The sequence below is a fragment of the Zalophus californianus genome, chromosome 8, assembly GCF_009762305.2.
Source record: "Zalophus californianus isolate mZalCal1 chromosome 8, mZalCal1.pri.v2, whole genome shotgun sequence".
In the NCBI taxonomy this organism is placed as follows: domain Eukaryota; kingdom Metazoa; phylum Chordata; class Mammalia; order Carnivora; family Otariidae; genus Zalophus; species Zalophus californianus.
In genome coordinates this window covers 130,222,121-130,243,480 of record NC_045602.1, presented here as the reverse complement: position 1 = coordinate 130,243,480, position 21,360 = coordinate 130,222,121, and the positions used below count along the sequence as shown (strand labels likewise).

The 21,360-nt window shown below is 47.6% G+C and overlaps 1 protein-coding gene across 1 annotated transcript; it reads left to right on the top strand.

The window, feature by feature from the left end:
* Nucleotides 1–1,876: 1,876 nt before the first annotated feature.
* SALL4 (spalt like transcription factor 4) lies at nucleotides 1,877–21,174 on the top strand. Its single transcript, XM_027622908.2, has 4 exons — nucleotides 1,877–2,006; nucleotides 13,673–16,000; nucleotides 17,087–17,367; nucleotides 19,172–21,174. Exons 1-4 carry the CDS (start codon nucleotides 1,877–1,879, stop codon nucleotides 19,589–19,591), a joined length of 3,159 nt encoding a protein of 1,052 aa, XP_027478709.1. The 3' UTR covers nucleotides 19,592–21,174.
* Nucleotides 21,175–21,360: the final 186 nt, after the last annotated feature.

The following is a 21,360-nucleotide window of genomic DNA, read 5'->3' as shown; positions in this document are numbered from 1 at the left end:
GTCTTGAGCTGTAAACTTACTGTACATTCGTTTAGATTTGTCAATTACATCTCCTGCTAAGCCACGTTAAACAGAAAAGGTGTTGGGAATATAAGTAAATTAGTCAGCAAGGCAGGTGTTAATTGGCTTTTTTACTCAGGATGAGAATTCTAAACAGCTTCCATGTATTATTAAACCAAATCCTTACCTTCCCAACTTTGGCCACTGACTGTAATTCTATCTTTTTGGCTTTAGGGGACTTACATAAAACAATGCAAAACATTTTCAAACAGAGACTCAAAATTGGAGGTTAACCTTCTTTCAGTAAGCTTTTATTGATGGCCATGAATATCAAAAAGATGATCAAGCTGATTTATTTTCTGCCTTGGGATGTCCAAACACCCAGGTGAATGTATTTATGAGCCCAGCATTCTATTTTGCTTGCATTTCTGATGAGCTCACAAGAAACTCTTACAAGCTGGGAACTTGATATATAACTAATCGAGAAAATGCAAGGCACAAATGTGGATGGTTTACAGTTCTCTTACAATGAAGTGAACGCCAAATAAAGAGGCAGGCCCAGAGGCGTCACGGAAACACCCATCAAAGACTTAGAAGGCTGAAAATTTCATCATTTATTCAACATTTATTGAGCATTTACATTACGCAAGGCAGTTAGTGGAATTAAATATAGAGATTTACTGTATCGATGTATATACATGTAATATCACACACACACAATTTTAGAAAATGCCAGGTATCCCCATGTCAGGATGATGCAATCACTTTGAACTATACCCCTTTTCCATAATGAAGTCCGTATTGCAAAAAAATTCCAGCGATTAGTTTAGTGACACCCAGTTACTCTGACAGTACTCACTGCTATTCCATGGGAGATGCAGGAGCACTGTCTCAGCAATAAAATATGATGTTATCAGACTTTTATGGCTTGTGGAGGAAAAAATGCAATTGCTTGCTGTTTTGATACTATCTTTGACTATACTGGCCTTTAATCTGCCTTTTCTGTATTTAGTATCCAGTCATTTTAGAGTAAAAAGCCCCCAAACCAAAAACCACAGTCGCATTGTAACAACAAACCAATCCTTGCGAATATGAACCCTGGGGCTATTATTTAGCATTTAAAGGAAATAAATCATGATGAGAGGATAATCTGAAATTTTGGAAATTCCAAGGCCATTTTAAGAGGTGAGATGGATTGGGAAGGTTGAATAAACCACCATTTTCACTATTCTTCAGGCATCTCGAAATTCCATTTAAACATTTCAATAAAAAATAAGATGGAAGGAGACATGTGTCATATCTGTTTTTTGTTTACAGGGTTTCTGGGTAGATGTGAAAATTGTGCCAAACTATTCCACTGAAAAGACCTTCCAACCCCGGCTTGCGCGGATATCAACCTTACAAAAGTAATTTCTGGAGCACACTACCAGATACGCTCGTTCCAAAACTTTTACGGACGCTCCTAATTTTTAATAAGCACACAATTATTTTTATTCTTCTCTCCAAGGACTCAGATAGCTGGAGCGAGGATGGGTCCCCCTCTGATTTCGTGCACGATCCAGCCAATCTGAGCCCGGATGCTAATTAGTTGCGCTCCCCCGAGGAACACGCCTTTGTCGCATGCAGGGCCGGACTACAAAGCCCAGAATGCCTCGCCCCTCCCTGATCAATGAGGGCTTATTTAAATGATCTCTGAGGTCTTGGACCCAGGCCAATCAGCTGTCAGGGCTCATGATAAATCGCAATGCATTATTGATAATAATAATTACTGGGACATGCGCGTTCCGGCCGAAGGGGGGTAAATTTCCTAACTCCAGGAATTTGTGGCGGAGTGGGCAAATAACCGCGGCTCTCCGGGCGGCCCGATGCTCGCACCATGTCGAGGCGCAAGCAGGCGAAACCCCAGCACATCAACTCGGAGGAGGACCAGGGCGAGCAGCAGCCGCAGCAGCCGGCCCCGGAGTTTGCAGATGCGGCCCCAGCGGCGCCGGCGGCGGGGGAGCCGGGTGAGTGGGGCTGGGGGCGCGCGCCGGGGGCGGGCAGTTTCCCGGACGTTCGCTGGACCCTCGAAGGCGCGAGCTTCGGGGAACTAGCGGCTTCTAACGCAGATTCTGGAACCAAGATCGGGGGGCTCAGCTCTAGAGAAGGCACCCTCGTTCCCACCCCCCACCCCCGCCCTTGTTAATTTTACACTTTACGGCTTCCCTCTCTTGTGTAAGTTTCACCCCCAGGTCTCGCTCCTCTTGTTGTAAGATTGACCCCCACCCTCTGTCCCTCATTCCTGAAAGGTTCCCTTCTCGTCCCTTGCCCCTCTTAATTGGTTCCACTCCCCTCGCTAGTAACCTCCCCCCCACTTGTAACTTAGGTTCCCCTCCTCCCTCCCTGGCGCCGCTTTTAAAAGAAAGACCCCGGGGGTCCCCACCTTTTCCCTCACCCCTTGGGGGCTCTTCTAGGAGGCTGGAGAAGGGGCGCACCCCTGGAAGACCCCCGGGGGGAGGGCGATCTGTTGCACGCGCCCCTCCCGGGCCAAGCGGGGGGAGGGGGGCGCGACCTCTCCCCACCTCCGGGAGCTGGGGTGCGGGCCACCCGCTCTGAGGGGATTGGAGGGCCCGAAGAGGTGGGGGAGAAGGGCACAGTATTTCCCTTTTTAAAAAAAATTTCTTCAGGGTTTTGGCTTCTCCCCGGGCTTTGCCGCCTGCGATCTTCGCCCTAACCTTTCGGGGCCTGACCTCCAGCCATCTTTGATTTCCGACTTCCTAAAAATAACCGCGGCGAGCCCGAGGGGTGCAGGCTCCCCGGGGCCGGGGTCGCGGGCGCGCGGCAGCTCCTCTGGGGTGCACCCGGCTGGAATTTTGCGGGGCTTTCCTGGGGTGTCCGGCTTTCCAGAAGCGTGCCTCGGGGGCCAGAGGGGAGAGGTCGGGCCAGGGCTGGGCGGTCGCGGCCAGGGCGAGCTCCCGGGGCTGACCCGCCCCACGCTTCCGCGGGGAGCGTCTCCGGGGTCGGGAGGCGTTCGGGACCCTCGCCCCGCCGGGAGCGGCCGGACAAACTCCCCTTCTCCTAGTCACTTGGCCGAGGAGGGTGTAGGAGCGAGTCGATTTCCCACTATCTCCCCTCGGTCCTGGCCCGCCAAATTGTCGCCTGATAAGTTTTTAGCTACGCATGGGGGGAGGGGGCGTTGTTAACCTCCTCTTGGGCCTTGTGGGTCGTTTCCCCTCTTCTCCCCGCCTGCTTTCTAATTTCCCAGCCGCTGATGGGGGTGTGCACTGTAATCCCAGACATTCTAAGCCACAACTCCCAACTCCGATGGGAAGGCTGCGCTCCTTTTTGGCTACCTACCCCTTTTTTCCGGGGAGGGAATGTAGTATGTTTCCCAAATTTATAATCGGTTAATGTAAATCTCTATCCCCCCCCCCCCCCGCAAGTAACATCTTTTTTCCAGGGCAAATTAAAGAGATCGGCTTGACCAGGGGCGGCTGTGCGTTTTCGGGGCGTCTGATGGTCAGGGCTGCGGGCACCCGAGGCCCCAGGATGATGGACTCTCTTTGTGCCTCGGGTCGGGGGGGCACTTGGGGGGAGAGCATGGAGAGGCTTCGTCGCCTGGCCCACCTGGAACAAAAGGGTTAACCCTCCGCCCGCCCGCTTCCTCCCAAGAGGAGGGGCGAGCTCCGGGCTCTGACCCCTCCCCTGGTTCTGCTTTGACCTCCCCGTTCTCCTACCCCCTTTATTTTTGGTGGGCGCAGCAAGTGGTGCTTTTGGTGGTGTTTGGCACCTTTGCGGGGAGCTTGTTACAGGGTGGCTTCTTAAATTAACGCTGGTTGGAGTTTGCAGTCAGTTAACACGAGCTCCGCTTAGGATCTCCGGCCTGACTGTGCGCTCCCTCCACGATTTGGGAGGGGGGTGGGTTCGCTATTGAGCGCTGGGGTTACAGCGGACCGCCGAGTTGCGCGCAGGCGCCCCCTGGAGGCCCAGCCTGGAGCCGCACGCTTTGCTGAGAGGCGGGTCCCCTCACAGGTACCGGCTCACACCTGATGGGTGGGACGGGTTGGGGGGTGGGGATGGAGAGCGCCTGGCTGGGCCCAAGGATGGGCGCCCCTGGGGACCTAAGCCAGTTGATTGCGCGAGCCTTGGCTGTACTTGGTACTCTTTGCCAAGTCTTTGGAATTCTTGAAAAGAGTTCCTCGATTCTAGAATGTGTTTGCAGGATCTCCAGTTGCCACCATGAGACAGAAGGTAGTTTTCCTCAAGCAGTATACATTTTAATGGCTGCATTTTGCATTTGAGCAGCTTGGTACGTACGTACCTATCTCCGTATTAATATATATGCAGCTATATAGACACACGGATCTATAGATCTGTGTGGATCTGTGTAGACCGACAGATACATAGATATGCGTAATTTTTTAAAAACTAAGATTGGCCCACTCCTATTTTGCAAAACCAATTTGAGATCCACTTGTAAAGAATTCTTGAGAGAGGAAAATGGAGTTTGGGGATCAATTAGCAGATCAAAACATCTGCAGGTGGGCAGTGGTCTCACGCTACATACGGGGAAAATTAGCATTTTCTCAAAAGAGTTTCGAATGCCCTTTGTGCTAAACTGGATTACAACCATCAACGATTAAGATCCCCAAGTTTCAAACAACTGCCTAGCCCCAGTTTCTAAACTGAAATGACCTCCGCTAGCGGTAATGATTTAGCAAGAGGGCCCTTGGAAGTTCCTATTTTAATTGGGGAGAGAGGGAAATCTCGTTGATAGTAGCTTGAATGTTGCAGGCCAGACTTTCTGTGTTTCGATCTTCGTTTCCGACAGAGAAAGGGGCTCCAGCTTGCCCGGAGCCCCTTTTGTTCCGTTAAAAATAAGTTGCACAAGTCGGTACTTGGTCATTTCAGCCTCCCCTGGCTTCCTCATGGGTGGGGAGTTGGGGAGCCATCTTGGGAGGCAGGGGATGCAGTCAGCACTTCCTCTTTTTAAATGAAGTTAGTGTTTTGGTAAGATTTTAGAGATGTGCATTCCAATCCGGTTGTATGACTTTCAGCTGTGTAACCTTGAGACCTGCTCGATTTCTCTGAGCTTTTGGATTTTTCCTTTATACGGTGGAGGTAAAGAGTCCTGCTCAGATCATTTCAACTGCAGAAGGACCCCCACTGTGTGCTGGGAATGTGATTAGTAATCAATTTTGTTAAAAATAACTGTTTTCAATTTTATTTACTTCTTGTGTCAAGACAGTTCTGAACTGCTCATTGAGATGATTCTGCAGTTTTTAACTGTAGCCTACTAACGAGGCTGGGGACCTCAAGTACATTATCTTTAATTCTCATTTGTACTCATTTTAGAGTAAACAGTAGCTCCCCGTTGAAATGGCTTGCTCATGGTTGATTTTAGCCATGCTCCGAATCCAAGGAGCTGTTTCTCATGATCTGACTCTGGTTGGTTATGAGATGGGATTTTCCATCAGTTCCTTTGATGAAGGAGCCCTGATGAGTGTTTAGCTGGTCGAGTTTGACAATCTCGCCTCCCTTTTAAAGTTTGAGATGTGCCTTTTCGGACTTTAGATTAAGGGGTCTTTGGGGAGGAGAGTTGGAAATAAAGCAGTGTTTGCATTTCATGCTCTGGGCCTTACTGCCCTGGAAAAATCATGGGGAAGAGTTCAACAAGTTCCCTCTTTCCTCAGCCCTTAACTGTTGTACTTTTGATTCTTTAAGGAAAGCATCTAAACCATTTTAAAAGACTAAACTCACACAAGCACTGCATCTCCAGTTACCCCCATCCTTTTTTTTCAAATGAATTTCGTGACTGTCAGTCTTTGTTGGGGGGCGCGGGAGGACTCTAGAAGGAGAAAACAAAAGCCCCTGCCTACATGGAGTTTACACGTTTGCTTAAAAGATGAACTCCAGTTGAGGGAAAATGGGACCTATCTCTTAATGTAAATAGCAGAACTCAGACACATTAACAGCTGTTACAGCCCTCTTGGATTCTTTTACCGTTTTTCCTTCTCAGCAGAGTCTCTGAATTTTGATCCAGGACCGTTCCGAACAAGTTTTTAGCTCTTAAATTAAGTCAAACTTAATTATAGCTTTAATTTGCTATCTATGAATTGAGTTAAAGCCTTGTTACTTAAGTGTTTCTGGGATTGCTGAATTGAGATGTAAAATTAAACTCGTAAAATGGACACTTCTTTCAACTGGTTCAAAGGCCATCCCTTTTGTTTTTTGGTAAGCAATTATCCTGTGGGTGGGGGAGGGTCGAAGATATTGTATACTTTAATCTACTCATTGTGGTTCTTCTAATATAGAAATGGGGGAGGGGAAATAAGCTTGAGTCATAATGCTTTTCTCAAGATTATATAGGTTTTATTTTTTAAGCATTTTGGAGGCTCCAGAGTTTGATTGGCTTCTAGTAGATGAGCCTTTCTTCTATACAATAGTAAGAGTATTTTCTATCCATTTGGCAGTGATTGAATCTAAGACCCCTGCTGGGTTTACTGCATTCTTCCAACTTATTGGATAACTAGATGCTGAGAGATAACATTCCTAAAATTCGGAGTGGGGGTGGGGTGGAAAGATGGAAGAACTAGTTGCTGGGTAATCTCTCTGAACTCTGCCTTTTCCTTTTGGGAAGGGTTAACTTAAGCGGAGCAGGCAATTGTTAATAACCCAGTCCTCTTACTCTCTCGGGCAAGTAGGGCTTTGGTATTTGCCCATGGTGGTCTGGATGCAGAAGGTACGTTTTACTGCACATGCATTCAGAGCTTCTGCTGTTTTAAGACTCAAGTGGGATGTTGTTGGTTTTGCATCCAACCTGCAGAAGAGGCCAGCCTGTGTATACAGTGAAGGCAAGCTGGTATTCAGGTTGTAAATCACTCTTGGAAACTGTTAGATCCTTCTAGTGCAGGGGAGCTTAACCTTTTTTGTGCCGTAGATTCCTTCTCCACAGAACGCATTTAAATGCAAAATTAAAATGCACAGAAACACCAAGGAAATAAATTGCGTTGAAATGTAGTTATTGGGGCGCCTGGGTGGCTCGGTTGTTAAGCATCTGCCTTCGGCTGAGGTCATGATCCCAGGGGCCTGGGATCGAGCCCCGCATCGGGCTCCCTGCTCGGCGGGAAGCGTGCTTCTCCCTCTCCCGCTCCGCCTGCTTGTGTTCCCTCTCTCGCTGTGTCTCTCTCTGTCAAATAAAATCTTTAAAAAATATATATATATAAATATATATATATATATATATATATAGTTACCAAAACCAAAAAATATTTGTGATATAATGTGCTTCTTTATGAACGCATTAAATAAGATCGGCGCTGCTGGTCAGATAACCACCAGAATTTCCAGTAAGGCAATGGCATTAACATCATATGAAAAGATCTGCTGTTGGTGATGAAGTCACAGGTTATGCAGATAGCCTTGTGGTGTGTTTCCCACATCTGTCATTGAAAGTCAGATACTAAATTTTATTTATTTAATTTTTATTTTTTTTTAAGATTTTACTTATTTATTTGACAGAGAGGGAACACAAGCAGGGGGAGTGGGAGAGGGAGAAGCAGGCTTCCCGCTGAGCAGGGAGCCCGATGCAGGGCTTGATCCCAGGACCCTGGGATCATGACCTGAACGGAGGGCAGATGTTTAATGACTGAGCCACCCAGGCACCCCTCAAATACTAAATTTTAGTACAGATTAGTGAAAATAAAGATTTTTTTTTTTCTTATCTAATTTCATGGACTCCAGTTGAAGAATGCTGGTTTAGAACCTGATTTCAATGAAGGAATATTGTCCCTAAGGGAGTGAACATTTTTTTAATTTCTTTTGGGGGGTGGTATGAACATTTCTTGAGGGGGAGGGGATGGAAGATTGATTTACAGTGGTTTGTGGCCTTCCGAAGGACCATAGTGCATAAACAGATACACAGTATATTTGTGGTATTAAAATTTCATGGGGGGGGGCAGTAGTTACGAAAAGAAAGCTTTAAAAACCTCCATAGAATGATGAAATGGAAAGAAGTGTGAGAAACTCGGCTCTAGAAGAAACACGATAAATGAGGCCACTAAGTTTAGTGCCCTTCTAGATGGTACTTAAGAATACAATCCCTGGGGCGCCTGGGTGGCTCAGTTGGTTGAGCGACTGCCTTCGGCTCAGGTCATGATCCTGGAGTCCCGGGATCGAGTCCCGCATCGGGCTCCCTGCTCGGCGGGGAGTCTGCTTCTCCCTCTGACCCTCTTCCCCTCTTGTGCTCTCTATCTCTCATTCTCTCTCTCAAATTAAAAAAAAAAAAAAAAAAAAAAAAAAGAATACAATCCCTGATCATCTTCTTCTGGTTAGCAGTTTGTTGCCTTGAGCCACTTATTTCTGAGCCTCAGTTTGTGCATCTGCAAATTGGGACAGAGGACGCTTGCTTGATTACGTGGCTGAAGAGATGAATGGGTTAAGGTGCAATAGCATGTGTTTTGTTTGTGGAGGGTGGTGGTGGTTTCCCTTAGAGTGGGATGGGCATTCTTGCAGGGGCTTTATTGGAGATTTCCAGAAGTTAGAATGGTGGAGTCCAGGTTTTTAAACATGCTAATGAGAAAGAAACCGTAGTACAAAAGTTGATACTTTAAAATTTTTCTCTTCCTCAGTCCCCAGGCCCACACTCCCAAGAGCTTAGAGCGCAGCCCTCGTTTCTCTTACTTCAGATAGAAATTTTTCCACGTACATATTTATATCTTTATCCACAAACACAGATGGGACCACAGAGATACATCCCGTTCACCTCGTCCTCTTGAAATAAAATCCCAGGCAGTTGTCCCCTAGAGCAGCACAGATAACATAGATCTGCTTTATTTTGGTAGGCTACGAAGTAGTCCCTTTTTTTCCCCTGTACCCTGACCTATTTATTTTATTTTTTTAAAGATTTTATTTATTTATTTGAGAGAGAGAATGAGAGAGAGAGCATGAGAGGGGGGAGGGTCAGAGGGAGAAGCAGACTCCCCGCTGAGCAGGGAGCCCGATGCGGGACTCGATCCTGGGACTCCAGGATCATGAATGACCTGAGCCGAAGGCAGTCGCTTAACCAACTGAGCCACCCAAGGCGCCCCTACCCTGACCTATTTAATCAGAACCTTACTGCTTGACCACAGAGTGCATCTGTTTTTGTTTTTGCTATTTGTTAATATGAGAAATGTATCCTTGTATTTCATAAAGTAAACGCCTAACAAGGGTCAAAGGAGAATTGCACCAACCTGATGTTGCCCATAGTGCTGGGAAGGAGGTGTATCTCTTATATACACCTACCAGGGTGTGTAAATATACAGTGTGTATTTCCCTGCCAAGAGACACTTGTTAAAAAGTTCTGTTTTAAGGTTCTTGACACATAATTGCCAGAACTGCTTTTCCGGAAAGTGCTATGTAACAACCCCTCCAACACCCCACTCCCTGTCTTGGGAAAGTGTAGGGATAGATACTGTATTCTGGGAACTGACAAATATTTTTAACTGGATTCTATGCCTGGGATCAGGAACTTACCTATTGATCACCGGTTAGGTAGCAGAGGTGCATTGTGTACTAACTTAAAGTGACTTCAGGGAGTCGCAGAAAGATAGTAGTGGCATGTGCCCTGGTCCCTTTCCCCTTCCTTGCCACCCTGACCCCTCAGGCTTGTCTGTCCTCCCTGGGGTGTCTTCTAGAGGAAAGATAGTTGCAATCTCAACAGAAGAAACATATTATGGTAGGAAGTGTAGGAAGAAAGGGAGGATCTGGGCGCTGCATGCCTGGGTTTTAATACTGGCCTTGCAGTTTATCAGATGTATTACTTGGGGCAAACTGATGTCCTCTGTGCGTTGGTTTCTCTGTGAAATACGATAGCCTCTACCTCAAAGTTGTTATAACCTATAAATTGTTGCCTGGCACATAGTAAGTGCTCAGAAGTTACCTATGACTAATTTTTAATTGTGTTGCCTTGGGGAAAGTCACGATACTGTGACTTCTGTGTTTCTCATCTCTAAATGGGGCAGATACTTCATAGATTGGGTGAGTATAGTATGGGGCACCTAGAGGTCCCTAGTCTGAACTGCAGACAGACAAGAATAGCAGGTTCATCTTTTTCACCACCGTTGTCAGATCCCTAGCTCCCCTGTCTTGTGCCCAGTAGGAGGTGGGAAGTATTGGTAAATGAGTTAGGCATTCAGTGACCGTTACTGTTAAATCTTGTTCTCAGCAGCCCTGGTTGCCCTGCTAACCATTTGAGCCATTAGAAATAGAGGGTGTAGAGAAACTAATGTTCACTGAACACCACAGTATCTGCACTTTGGCCAGATCCTATCCAGGATGGCGTCAGGCACATTAGTAGGCATTTGACACACATTTGTTAAAAACTTCACTTAACCCAGGCATATCTACCTTATGAGGTTGTCATGATTATGCATGTTTCAGGCGGATTCTTTTTTTTTCTTTTAAAGATTTTTATTTATTTGAGAGAGAGAGAGAGAGAGAGAGAGAGCACATGAGAGGGGGGAGGGGCAGAGGGAGAAGCAGACTCCCTGCTGAGCAGGGAGCCCGATGTGGGACTCCCAGGGACTCCAGGATCATGACCTGAGCCGAAGGCAGTCGCTTAACCAACTGAGCCACCCAGGCGCCCTCAGGCAGATTCTGAGGGCTAAGGCTACCGTAACCAACTTGTTCACAGGCAAGTGCTGGGTCAGCCCTAACCTGCTTTCCCTGCACTGGCAGGCCAGACCTGGCTTGTTGGCTCTTTCTCCCTGGCCCACCCCCAACCCACACACACTTGCAAAACTTCATAGTGCTGGGTCTGAAATTCATAAAGATTAGGCCACCTTATGTAATTTTAAAGAACCACTTTTTGAAACTCTGTAAACGTTCTCAAGAGAAACACACTTTTTTCTTCCAAGATCAACTCCTCCCCCATACTGTGGTGGACTTCTCTGTCAAAACCCTATGGTTTGGGGCGCCTGGGTGGCTCAGTCGTTAAGCGTCTGCCTTCGGCTCAGGTCATGATCCCAGGGTCCTGGGATCGAGCCCCGCATCGGGCTCCCTGCTCGGCGGGGAGCCTGCTTCTCCCTCTCCCACTCCCCCTGCTTGTGTTCCTTCTCTTGCTGTGTCTCTCTCTGTCAAATAAATAAATAAAATCTTTAAAAAAAAAAAAAAACCCTATGGTTTTAGGGAGTGTAATCACCCAAGGAGTTGAGAGGCAAAAATATATTCGTTTTCTTTAAAAAGTAATAATTTCCTTAAAAGGGAGATGTATCCTTCTTGGCCTTTCTTCCACGCATCCCTACATTTCAAACACGTTTTAGTTTAAACAAAAGTGGTCACATTTTACATACTGTTCTGCAGCCTATTTCTTTGACCTAACATCTGTCTCCATGTCATACAGAAGTTAGGCCATTTTTGCTGTATGCGTGAATCAAAATTTACTTATGCTATAAACATTTCTGTAAACAAAAACAACCCTTCTTACATGGATCTTCGTATACTTCTGCAATGATCTGTGTGGTTTAGATCCATACACCTAAGAGTTGCTGGCTCCGAGGTATACCTTTGACTTCTTAGTGGGAGAATATACATACAATCGATAGCCAGGAAATGAGAGCAATAAAGTAGCTTAGGGAGACTCTTCACCCAACTTGTTGCTTTCAGGACCCAAGCATCCAGATAAAGCCACAGCCCCAAGATGGGCATTTTAATATGCAGGCTAGCGTTAACGGAATAGGACCCAATTACAAAAGAAATCCACGGACCAGTCCTCTTTAGGAATGTAACTGCCCAGATGTAGGAAGATGTTTGATTTTGTATATTTCATTTCAGATAAATTAGAGTGGTAGAAGTTGCAAGTACAGGGAGAAGAATGAAACCCATCATTCCCATCCCCTTTCCATTCTCGGGCTTCCCTTTTTACATAATGGTTTATTAACCCTTTTAGTGTCCTGACGGGTAAGACTTTAAGTTTTTCATGACTGTAAGGTCATCAAAGTCACATAGTCACAGCCTTCCTTGAACATGAAATCTTTTCTTTTGTCAGTGTCTCATATGAAAATATTCCTATAGGAATATCTGCCTGGCCTTCCTGTGTAAATGGATCCAGCGTGCCGTTCTCCGTATTTTCAGTGAATTTGGCACTGTTCTCACAATTGTTGGCACCCGAAACTGGGAAGGTACACTCGTTACACTGAATGAGTGGGGTTTTTTTTTAGGATTTTATTTATTTATTTGTCAGAGCAAGCACAAGCAGGGGGAGCGGCAGGCAGTGGGAGAAGCAGGCTCTTTGCTGAGCAGAGAGCCCCGTGAGGGACTCGATCCCAGGACTCTGGGATCATGACCTGAGCCGAAGGCAGACGCTTAACCAACTGAGCCACCCAGGCATCCCTGAATGAGTGATTTAATGCAGTTTCGCTTTTAGGGGCCCCACGGTGGTGGTGAGCAGCCATATTTGAGCAGGTTTCCAATGTCACTTATATTCAGAGACCCATTTGCCTTAGCTAGCTCAGTCTGGGTGCAGAGCCCCAAGGGGATTATTTTTTAATAATAAATTGTATGAATTTCCTAGGGTTTCCATTACAAATTGGATGGCTTAAAACAACAGAAATTTAGGGGTGCCTGGGTGGCTCAGATGGTTGAGTATCTGCCTTCGGCTCAGGTCATGATCTCCAGGTCCTGGGTTCGAGCCCCACAGCAGGATCCCAGCTCAGTGGGGAGCCTGCTTCTCCCTCTGCCTCTCCCCCTGCTTATGCTGTCTTTTTCAAAATCTTAACAACAAAAAACAAATGATTCTGGAGGCCAGACATCTGAAATTGAGGTGTTGGTGGGGATGGTTGGTTCATTCTGGAGACTCTGGGGAGGAAACTGTTCCAAGCCTCCTTTCTGTCTTCTCTTGGCTTCCAGGAGTCCTTGGTTACAGCCCTGTAATTCCTTCCTAGGGCCTTATTTATTTATTTATTAAAGATTTTATTTATTTATTTATTTTTTCAAAGATTTTATTTATTTATCTGAGAGACAGAATGAGAGATAGCATGAAAGGGAAGAGGGTCAGAGGGAGAAGCAGACTCCCTGCTGAGCAGGGAGCCCGATATGGGACTCGATCCCAGGACTGTGGGATCATGACCTGAGCCGAAGGCAGTCGCTTAACCAACTGAGCCACCCAGGCGCCCAAAGATTTTATTTATTTGACAGAGAGACACAGCAAGAGAGGCACAAGCAGGGGGAGTGGGAGAGGGAGAAGCAGCCTTCCTGCGGAGCAGGGAGCCGGATGCGGGGCTTGATCCCAGGACCCTAGGATCATGACCTGAGTCGAGGGCAGATGCTTAACGACTGAGCCACCGAGGAGTCCCCATAGGGCCTTATTTATTCCATCTCTCCTTTCCCTATCTCTTGAAGAACATCAGGCATTGGGTTAGGGACCCTCCCAACTAGATTTGCAAAGATCCTGTTCCAAATAAGTTCACATGCACAGGTGCTGGGTATAAGGACTTGGACATATTTGGGGTGGGGGTGGGGGGGACACAATTCAACCCACTACACGAGTGGTTAGGTCATTCAGACCTCTGAATGGCTAGTTCCCTTTCACAGTCTTCTGCCTCTTAGGACACAGGTCACGAAGGTGTCTGTATTGTGAGTTGTGGTTCTTCGCTAGAAATTACCCCACATCCCTTCTTGGGCACAGTTCTTAGCATGTGTTCTCTTGTCCCAGGTGCTCCAATGAACCACCCAGGGAATGGCCATGAAGCCAGCAGGGATGGAATGACAGCAAAGAGGACTCGGCGGGAGGAGACGCACATCTGTGAGAAATGCTGTGCGGAGTTCTTCAGCTTCTCCGAGTTCTTAGAACACAAGAAGAATTGCACTAAAAATCCACCTGTCCTCATCATGAACGACAGTGAGGGGCCAGTGCCTTCAGAGGACTTCGCCGGGGCTGTGCTGAGTCCGAGCAGCAAGGAGGGTCCCCGGGAGGATGGCGGCGGCTCGGGGGAGATGAAGGAGAAGCCGGGGGCCGAGTCGGTCGTGTACCTGAAGACCGAGACCGCCCTGCCATCCACGTCCCAGGACCTAAGCTATTTACCCAAAGGCAAAGTGGCCCACACTAACGTCACTCTTCAGGCCCTGCGGGGCACCAAGGTGGCGGTGACCCAGCGGAGCGCCGACGCGCCGCCAGCCCCCTTGCCCGGCGCCGGCAGCATCCCGTGGGTCCTCGAGCAGATCCTGTGCCTGCAGCAGCAACAGCTGCAGCAGATCCAGCTCACCGAGCAGATCCGCGTGCAGGTGAACATGTGGGCCTCCCACGCGCTCCACTCGGGCGTGGCGGGGGCGGACACCCTCAAGACCTTGGGCAGCCACATGTCCCAGCAGGTTTCGGCGGCCGTGGCTCTGCTCAGCCAGAAAGCCGGAAGCCAGGGCCTGTCTCTGGATGCCTTGAAACAGGCCAAGCTACCTCACGCAAACATCCCTTCTGCCACCAGCAGCTCTGCGTCCCAGGGGCTGGCGCCCTTCCCCCTGAAGCCGGATGGGACGAGGGTGCTGCCGAACGTCATGTCGCGCCTTCCCGGTGCTTTGCTACCTCAGGCCCCGGGCTCTGTGCTCTTCCAGAGCCCTTTCTCCACTGTGGCGTTAGACCCGTCCAAGAAAGGGAAGGGGAAGCCCCCGAACGTGTCCCCGGTGGAGGTCAAACCCAAAGACGAGGCCATCCTCTGCAAGCACAAGTGTAAGTACTGTAGCAAGGTTTTTGGGACTGATAGCTCCTTGCAGATCCACCTCCGCTCCCATACCGGAGAGAGACCCTTCGTGTGCTCTGTCTGTGGCCACCGGTTCACCACCAAGGGCAACCTCAAGGTGCACTTTCATCGACATCCCCAGGTGAAGGCGAACCCCCAGCTCTTTGCCGAGTTCCACGACAAAATGGCGGCAGGCAATGGCATTCCCTATGCACTCTCTGTACCTGTCCCCATAGATGAATCGAGTCTCTCTTTAGACAGCAAACCTGTCCTTGTAACAGGGACCCCCAACGTAGGGCTACCTCAAAATCTTTCTTCAGGGACTAACCCCAAGGACCTCATGGGCGGCCCACTGCCCAGCGACCTACAGCCCGGGCCTTCTCCAGACAGTGAGGATGGATCCCTACTATCCGGGGTGGGGCCAAACCACAGTTCCCCAAGGGTTGGTGGCTTCCAAGGGAGTGGGACACCCGAGCCAGGGTCAGAGACCCTGAAATTGCAGCAGCTGGTGGAGAACATCGACAAGGCCACCACCGATCCCAACGAATGTCTCATTTGCCACCGGGTCTTAAGCTGCCAAAGCTCCCTCAAAATGCATTACCGCACCCACACCGGGGAGAGACCATTCCAGTGTAAGATCTGTGGGCGAGCCTTCTCCACTAAGGGTAACTTGAAGACGCACCTCGGGGTCCACCGAACCAACACGTCCATAAAGACGCAGCACTCGTGCCCCATCTGCCAGAAGAAGTTTACCAACGCGGTCCTGCTGCAGCAGCATATCCGGATGCACATGGGCGGCCAGATTCCCAACACGCCTCTGCCCGAGAATCCCTGTGACTTTACGGGTCCCGAGTCCATGATGGTCAGTGAACATGGTAGCGCAGGTGCCGTCTGTCACGATGATGTTATCGAAAGCATCGATGTTGACGAGGTCGGCCCCCAGGATGCCCCCAGTAGCTCCGTGAAGGTCCCTGTGGCTCTTCCCAGCGTGCATTCGGCATCACCCACGCTCGGGTTTGCCGTGACGGCTTCCCTAGATGCCCCGGGGAAGGTGGGTCCTGCCCCTCTTCTCCTGCAGCGGCAAAGCAGCAGAGAAAACGGTTCAGTGGAGAGTGATGGCTTGACCAACGACTCCTCGTCCTCGGTGATGGGAGACCAGGAGTACCAAAGCCGAAGTCCAGATGTCTTGGAGACTGCGTCCTTCCAGGCACTGTCCCCAGCCAATAGCCAGGCAGAAAGCATCAAGTCCAGATCTCCTGATGCTGGTGGCAAAGCAGACAGCTCCGAGAACATCCGCACTGAGATGGAAGGTGATAGAGCTTTGGATTTAACTTAGGTCCATTTTGGGCACAAGGTCATCCAAAAGGAACTTGGGTTGAACTTGGCAAATGGACAGTATGATGTATGCAAAGCAGCTCCTTTGTAGGGCAGTTAGCCTCTTTGTACTTCTGGGTAGAGGGCAATAATAACTACCTCTGTCCTAGTACTAAGGTCCTTTTATTTGCGGTGGTTAATGCAAATTGGGTATGGACAGCACACTTGTTGGTTTTTAACTTTTGTGGTTGAGCCCCAGGGAGACATTGGGTAATCTTAAGGAAATGATCCAGTAGGAAAATGTTTAAGTAGGCACTGCATTTTGGCCACTGAGATAAGCCATAGTTCCTTGATTCTGAGGTCCCTCTCCCTAATGGAAGGTTCACAGATTAATAACTCTTGGTGGGGGGAGGCGGTGGGCATGAGGAGGAGAATCTAAACTGTGTAAAGTGCACATATAAATTGTGGGATGCCTGTTGATGTCATTAATGGTGAAATGGGGAAACAGCTGTAATGTAGAATGAAATAAAGCTGGTGTCCGGGCATACTTTTTTTTTTTCTTTTTTTTTCTTTGTGGCAGCAAAGTAAGGTTTTACTGAGTGATAGCAGAGTAATAGCACAAAGCTCCCAAGGAGGGAGGGAACCCGAGAGGGTTACCCTCCAGGCATAAAAGGTAACTTTTTTTAAAGTAGTTTTTAGGTATTTACTTTTAAGTAAACTCTACACCCAACGTGGGGCTCGAACCCACAAGCCTGAGATCAAGAGTCACGGAGCTCCACCAACTGAGCCAGCCAGGCTCCTCTTAAAGATAACTTTCTATGCAGGAACTTGAATTTCTGGGGTTTGTGTGTTGCCCATACCTTAACACTTAAAATGGTGACATTTCCGAAGTAAATATTTGAGTTGTTATTCCCTGGGCAGGTCAGCGTGCTAAAGAGGAAGGCTGCCTCGGAGATAACACATTGTCCCAAAAGCTGTTTCCAGGCTCTCGGTGGGCAGTTGTCATCAAAGCTCTTTTGTGGTTGGAGAAGGAATGAGTATGGGATGATAAAGGTTTGGGGTTTCTTTTCTCTGGATACTAGGTCGTAGCAGTCTGCCATCAACATTTATCCGAGCCCAGCCAACCTATGTCAAAGTTGAAGTCCCTGGTGCATTTGGTGGACCCACGACCATGTCCCCAGGCATGACACCTTTGTTAGCGGCCCAGCCACGCCGACAGGCCAAACAGCACGGCTGCACACGGTGCGGGAAGAACTTCTCCTCGGCGAGTGCGCTGCAGATCCACGAGCGGACTCACACAGGGGAGAAGCCTTTCGTGTGTAACATATGTGGGCGAGCGTTCACCACCAAAGGCAACTTGAAGGTGAGTTTCTTTGGGCTCTCAGCAGGGATGGGGTAGGTGTTCAGCAGGTCTTTATTGGTGTTCATCCATCCATGACGGATTCTTCTAAGGACCGGTGGGGTACTGTATAGTCATATCTCACAGCTGGCTCTCAAAATAGGCATCAGAAAGTACGTTTTCTCACATCACAGTGTTTCTGAAATTGCGATCCCAGGACCCTCGGACCATGACCTGAGCCGAAGGCAGACACTCAACCGACTGAGCCACCCAGGCGTCCCTTATATATAGTCTTAAAGACCCATAAGACTGTATATCATTTAAAAGATTAAACATACTTAACTACGGGGGCGCCTGGGTGGTTCAAGTCATTAAGCGTCTGCCTTCTGCTCGGGTCATGGTCCCGGGATCCTGGGATCGAGCCCCGCATTGGGCTCCCTGCTCGGCGGGAAGCCTGCTTCTCCCTCTCCCACTCCCCCTGCTTGTGTTCCCTCTCTCACTGTGTGTCTGTCAAATAAATAAAATCTTTAAAAAAAAATACTTATTACAAAAACAAGCTATATTCTTTTAATTTTGCAGTTGGCAAAAATGTCAGGGAAGGACCACAAAGTAACTTAATCTCTAATACTGACTTCTAGAAATACAAAACTTCAGTTAGTTCACAGGCCCTCGGATTAGCCCAGGGAAGGACTGGAGTCCTTTTGCTGCACAAATGGCTTTGGGCAGATGGCTCCCAGTGCCTCAGTTTCCCAGGCGTGGGGATGATGGTAGTGACAACTTCAGAGTTGTCCAGGAGGATAAATGAATCATACTAGTAAGGAGTTTTAAATTATGCCTGGAACATCTTAACAGCTTAGAGCGATGAAGAATGAGTCACTTCTGAGCTCACTGGCAAAGATAGCCACTAACTTCTGAGGATGTCGGTGCGTTGAAAGGAGGTGAGCTGAGAAAGTAGTGCCCACCACATTTTTTGAAAAGGGTTTAGAAACTTGGACGAGAACAAGAATTGGAAGGAGCCATAGACGGTAGGATTTCTGTCATCAGAAGAGGCCTTGCCTTGCCTACGATCCTAGAATAACTAGCATTCATTCCCACAGAGGCCTTCCATCACTGCTCTGGCAGGGCTTGCTTTATCTGTGATAACAGAACGATCACATTGATGACGATCATTGAGTAGTGTGTAGTGGCTCCATCAGGGCAGTGTCCTGTTCGGTTCAAAGTTATTTTTTAACTCATTTTTTATTCAGGTACTTGCAGACTCAGAATTCCTAGATCCTTACCCACTTTGCCCAGTATCCCCCAGTGGCAGGATTTTGCGAAACTCTAATGTGAATAAATAACACAACCAGGATACGGACCTGGATGCAACCTACTGACCTTACAGATCTTCCCATTTTATTTGTACTGTGTGTGTGTGTGTGTGTGTGTGTGTGTGTGTGTGTGTGTGTGTGTGTGTGTGAAGTGCTGCGCGGTGCTGCGCAGTGTTACCTGTGTGGGTTTGTTCTTTGCAGATTTTAACCACAGCACTTGAGCCTGGTGCATAGTAGGCGTCCCTGTAAATTGCTTACATGAAGAGTTGGGATGGGGACAGAATTGGAGCAAATGTCCCCGCTTTGGTTGTCTTTACTTGCCTCTAGGCAGGAATGTGGGCCCATTGTTGCCAGATTATCTGATTTTCCGCCCCCCCCCACCCCCACACATAATACACAAGAGAACAGATAACCTGGAATTTTAAAATGTTCAAACCCATAGGCAGATGGACTAGCTTGCCAACATGCACGCTTTCAAATCGGTTTTGGTGGAAACCTTTCTGTTTCTCTTCCCATAGGTCCACTACATGACGCATGGGGCCAACAACAGCTCAGCACGCCGTGGGAGGAAGCTGGCCATCGAGAACACCATGGCTCTGTTAGGAACTGATGGGAAGAGAGTCCCTGAGATGTTTCCCAAAGAAATCCTGGCGCCTTCGGTGAACGTGGACCCTGTCGTGTGGAACCAGTATACCACCATGCTCAATGGAGGTCTGGCCATGAAGACCAATGAAATCTCTGTGATCCAGAGCGGTGGTATTCCTACCCTCCCAGTTTCCCTGGGGGCCAGCTCCATTGTGAACAACACCACTATCTCCAAGATGGATGGCTCCCAGTCCGCCCTTAGTGCTGAAGTAGAAAAACCAGGTGCTGCGGACAGCGTCCCCAAACACCAGTTCCCTCACTTCCTTGAAGAAAACAAGATTGCAGTCAGCTAAGCTCTAGGAGAACCCTTATTGAAGGAGAAATGGCAGGCAGAATGGCCTCTAGAACTGTACTTTTTTTTTTTTCCTTTTTAAAAGACCCCATCTCCTCCTGTTTGTTTTCTTACTGATGTGCAAATGATGTTTACAGTTGTGATCACAACCTCAGGCAAGTCCTACAATCAGATGATGATATGCTGCTTTGCAAAAAAAAAAAAAAAGGAAAAAAATTGAAAAAAGAAAAAAATTTGAAAAAAAAACAAAAAAGAAAATACATACTAAAACAAATACTAGAATTTTTTTTCTTTAATTTTGGAAAGAAGCGGGTCTTGCAAAGTAGCTTTGTTACTTGGCGACAAACTGTATACATAAAAACCTTTGTACAACCGAGAGTAACTATTTCCAAAGACTGTCCCCTTGTTTCAAGTTGGAACTTAGTGAACTACAATGGAAAAGATAACCGTTAGCCTAATTGGGGAGGGGGGTACTAGAGACTTCCCCGGTGACTGTATGCGGGTACATGAACACGATCTGGCATCTGTTTAGGGACCTGTGTTTTGTATGACCTCTGACCCTTCACCCATTTTTTTTTCCTGAATGTATTTTTTTAGACTTAAGGTTGTAGAATTACAAAATTCCTCCAACCTTGGAACCTTAAGTAGGATGCCCTCAAATGGACTGTGTTTAGTCCGTAGGGAGTCAGTGTGTGTTGCTGCTTATTTAAATACAGTTCGGTTGAAGCCCCAAGTGTGCCAATGTACCCCGTCTGCTCTCCAGATGCCTCCTTCCTGAGCCACCGGGAGAGGTGGGCACCTGAGCAGGGACCCTCAGGTGACTTCATTTGGTTCGCCAGTGCCTACTCGATCGAAGAACTGGGTTTCCATTCTTGAAGAAACTCCCAGAAGGGCATGTTTCTCACAGGTTCACAGACTGATGTGTACAAAAATGTCCTTGGTGCAACTTACGCCAAGTTACTATGAAGATTGTTCTTCGAGTATTGCTTGAAGGCTACGAAGTTGGAACAGGCAGGTCATGGGTGTGAAAGCTTTAATTTATCTACCTCATTTATTTTTTTATTTTTGTAGCGTCTATTTTCCTATTTTATGACCGCTGAAGTGTTCTCACGCCCTGTCTTAAACCTGAGTTGATGTGTGGTGGGAGCGGCTGGACTTAACATTTTCGTGATTCTTGGTTTTTGTTTTTGTTTTTTTAAACTCCCTCCCCTTTTTGTATATGTAATGATGAAACATGCTCTCGTGGTTTAACAAGGAAGGAGAAAGACCTTAATTTCTGCGTGGAGACGTCTCCCTCTTTGTGGACAAGTAGATCAAGACTGTTACTAAAAGTTTGTCTGTTATTGCACCTGAATTTTAGGATCCAAAAAAAAATTTTTTTTTGCCACGTTGTGCCTTTCCTCCTGGAATTGTAAGTTGAACACAATGCTAGTAACCTGTTTACACTGTGAAGTGCTTACTGTTAACAGAGAACACCCGGAGCCTTTCTCACTGTTAAGCAAATAATGCCCTTGTGAATGTATGATCTTTGGAGAAACCCCTGTAGTTTTACCTGCTGATGCTGTCTGTCTTATTGGAGAATAAATTTTGGATGTGTGTTTTTTTTTTTTTTTTTTTTCCTTTGCCCCCACCAGGCGCGTTATGTTAAGTTTTTCTGGTTCATTTCTGCTCTAAAGCTGAGAACTCTTATTTAACCATTTTGCTCTCAGGACCCTCCAGGTCCTAGAACCGAAGATGTACATCTGGTTACATCCATGCTGGTCCCATTTC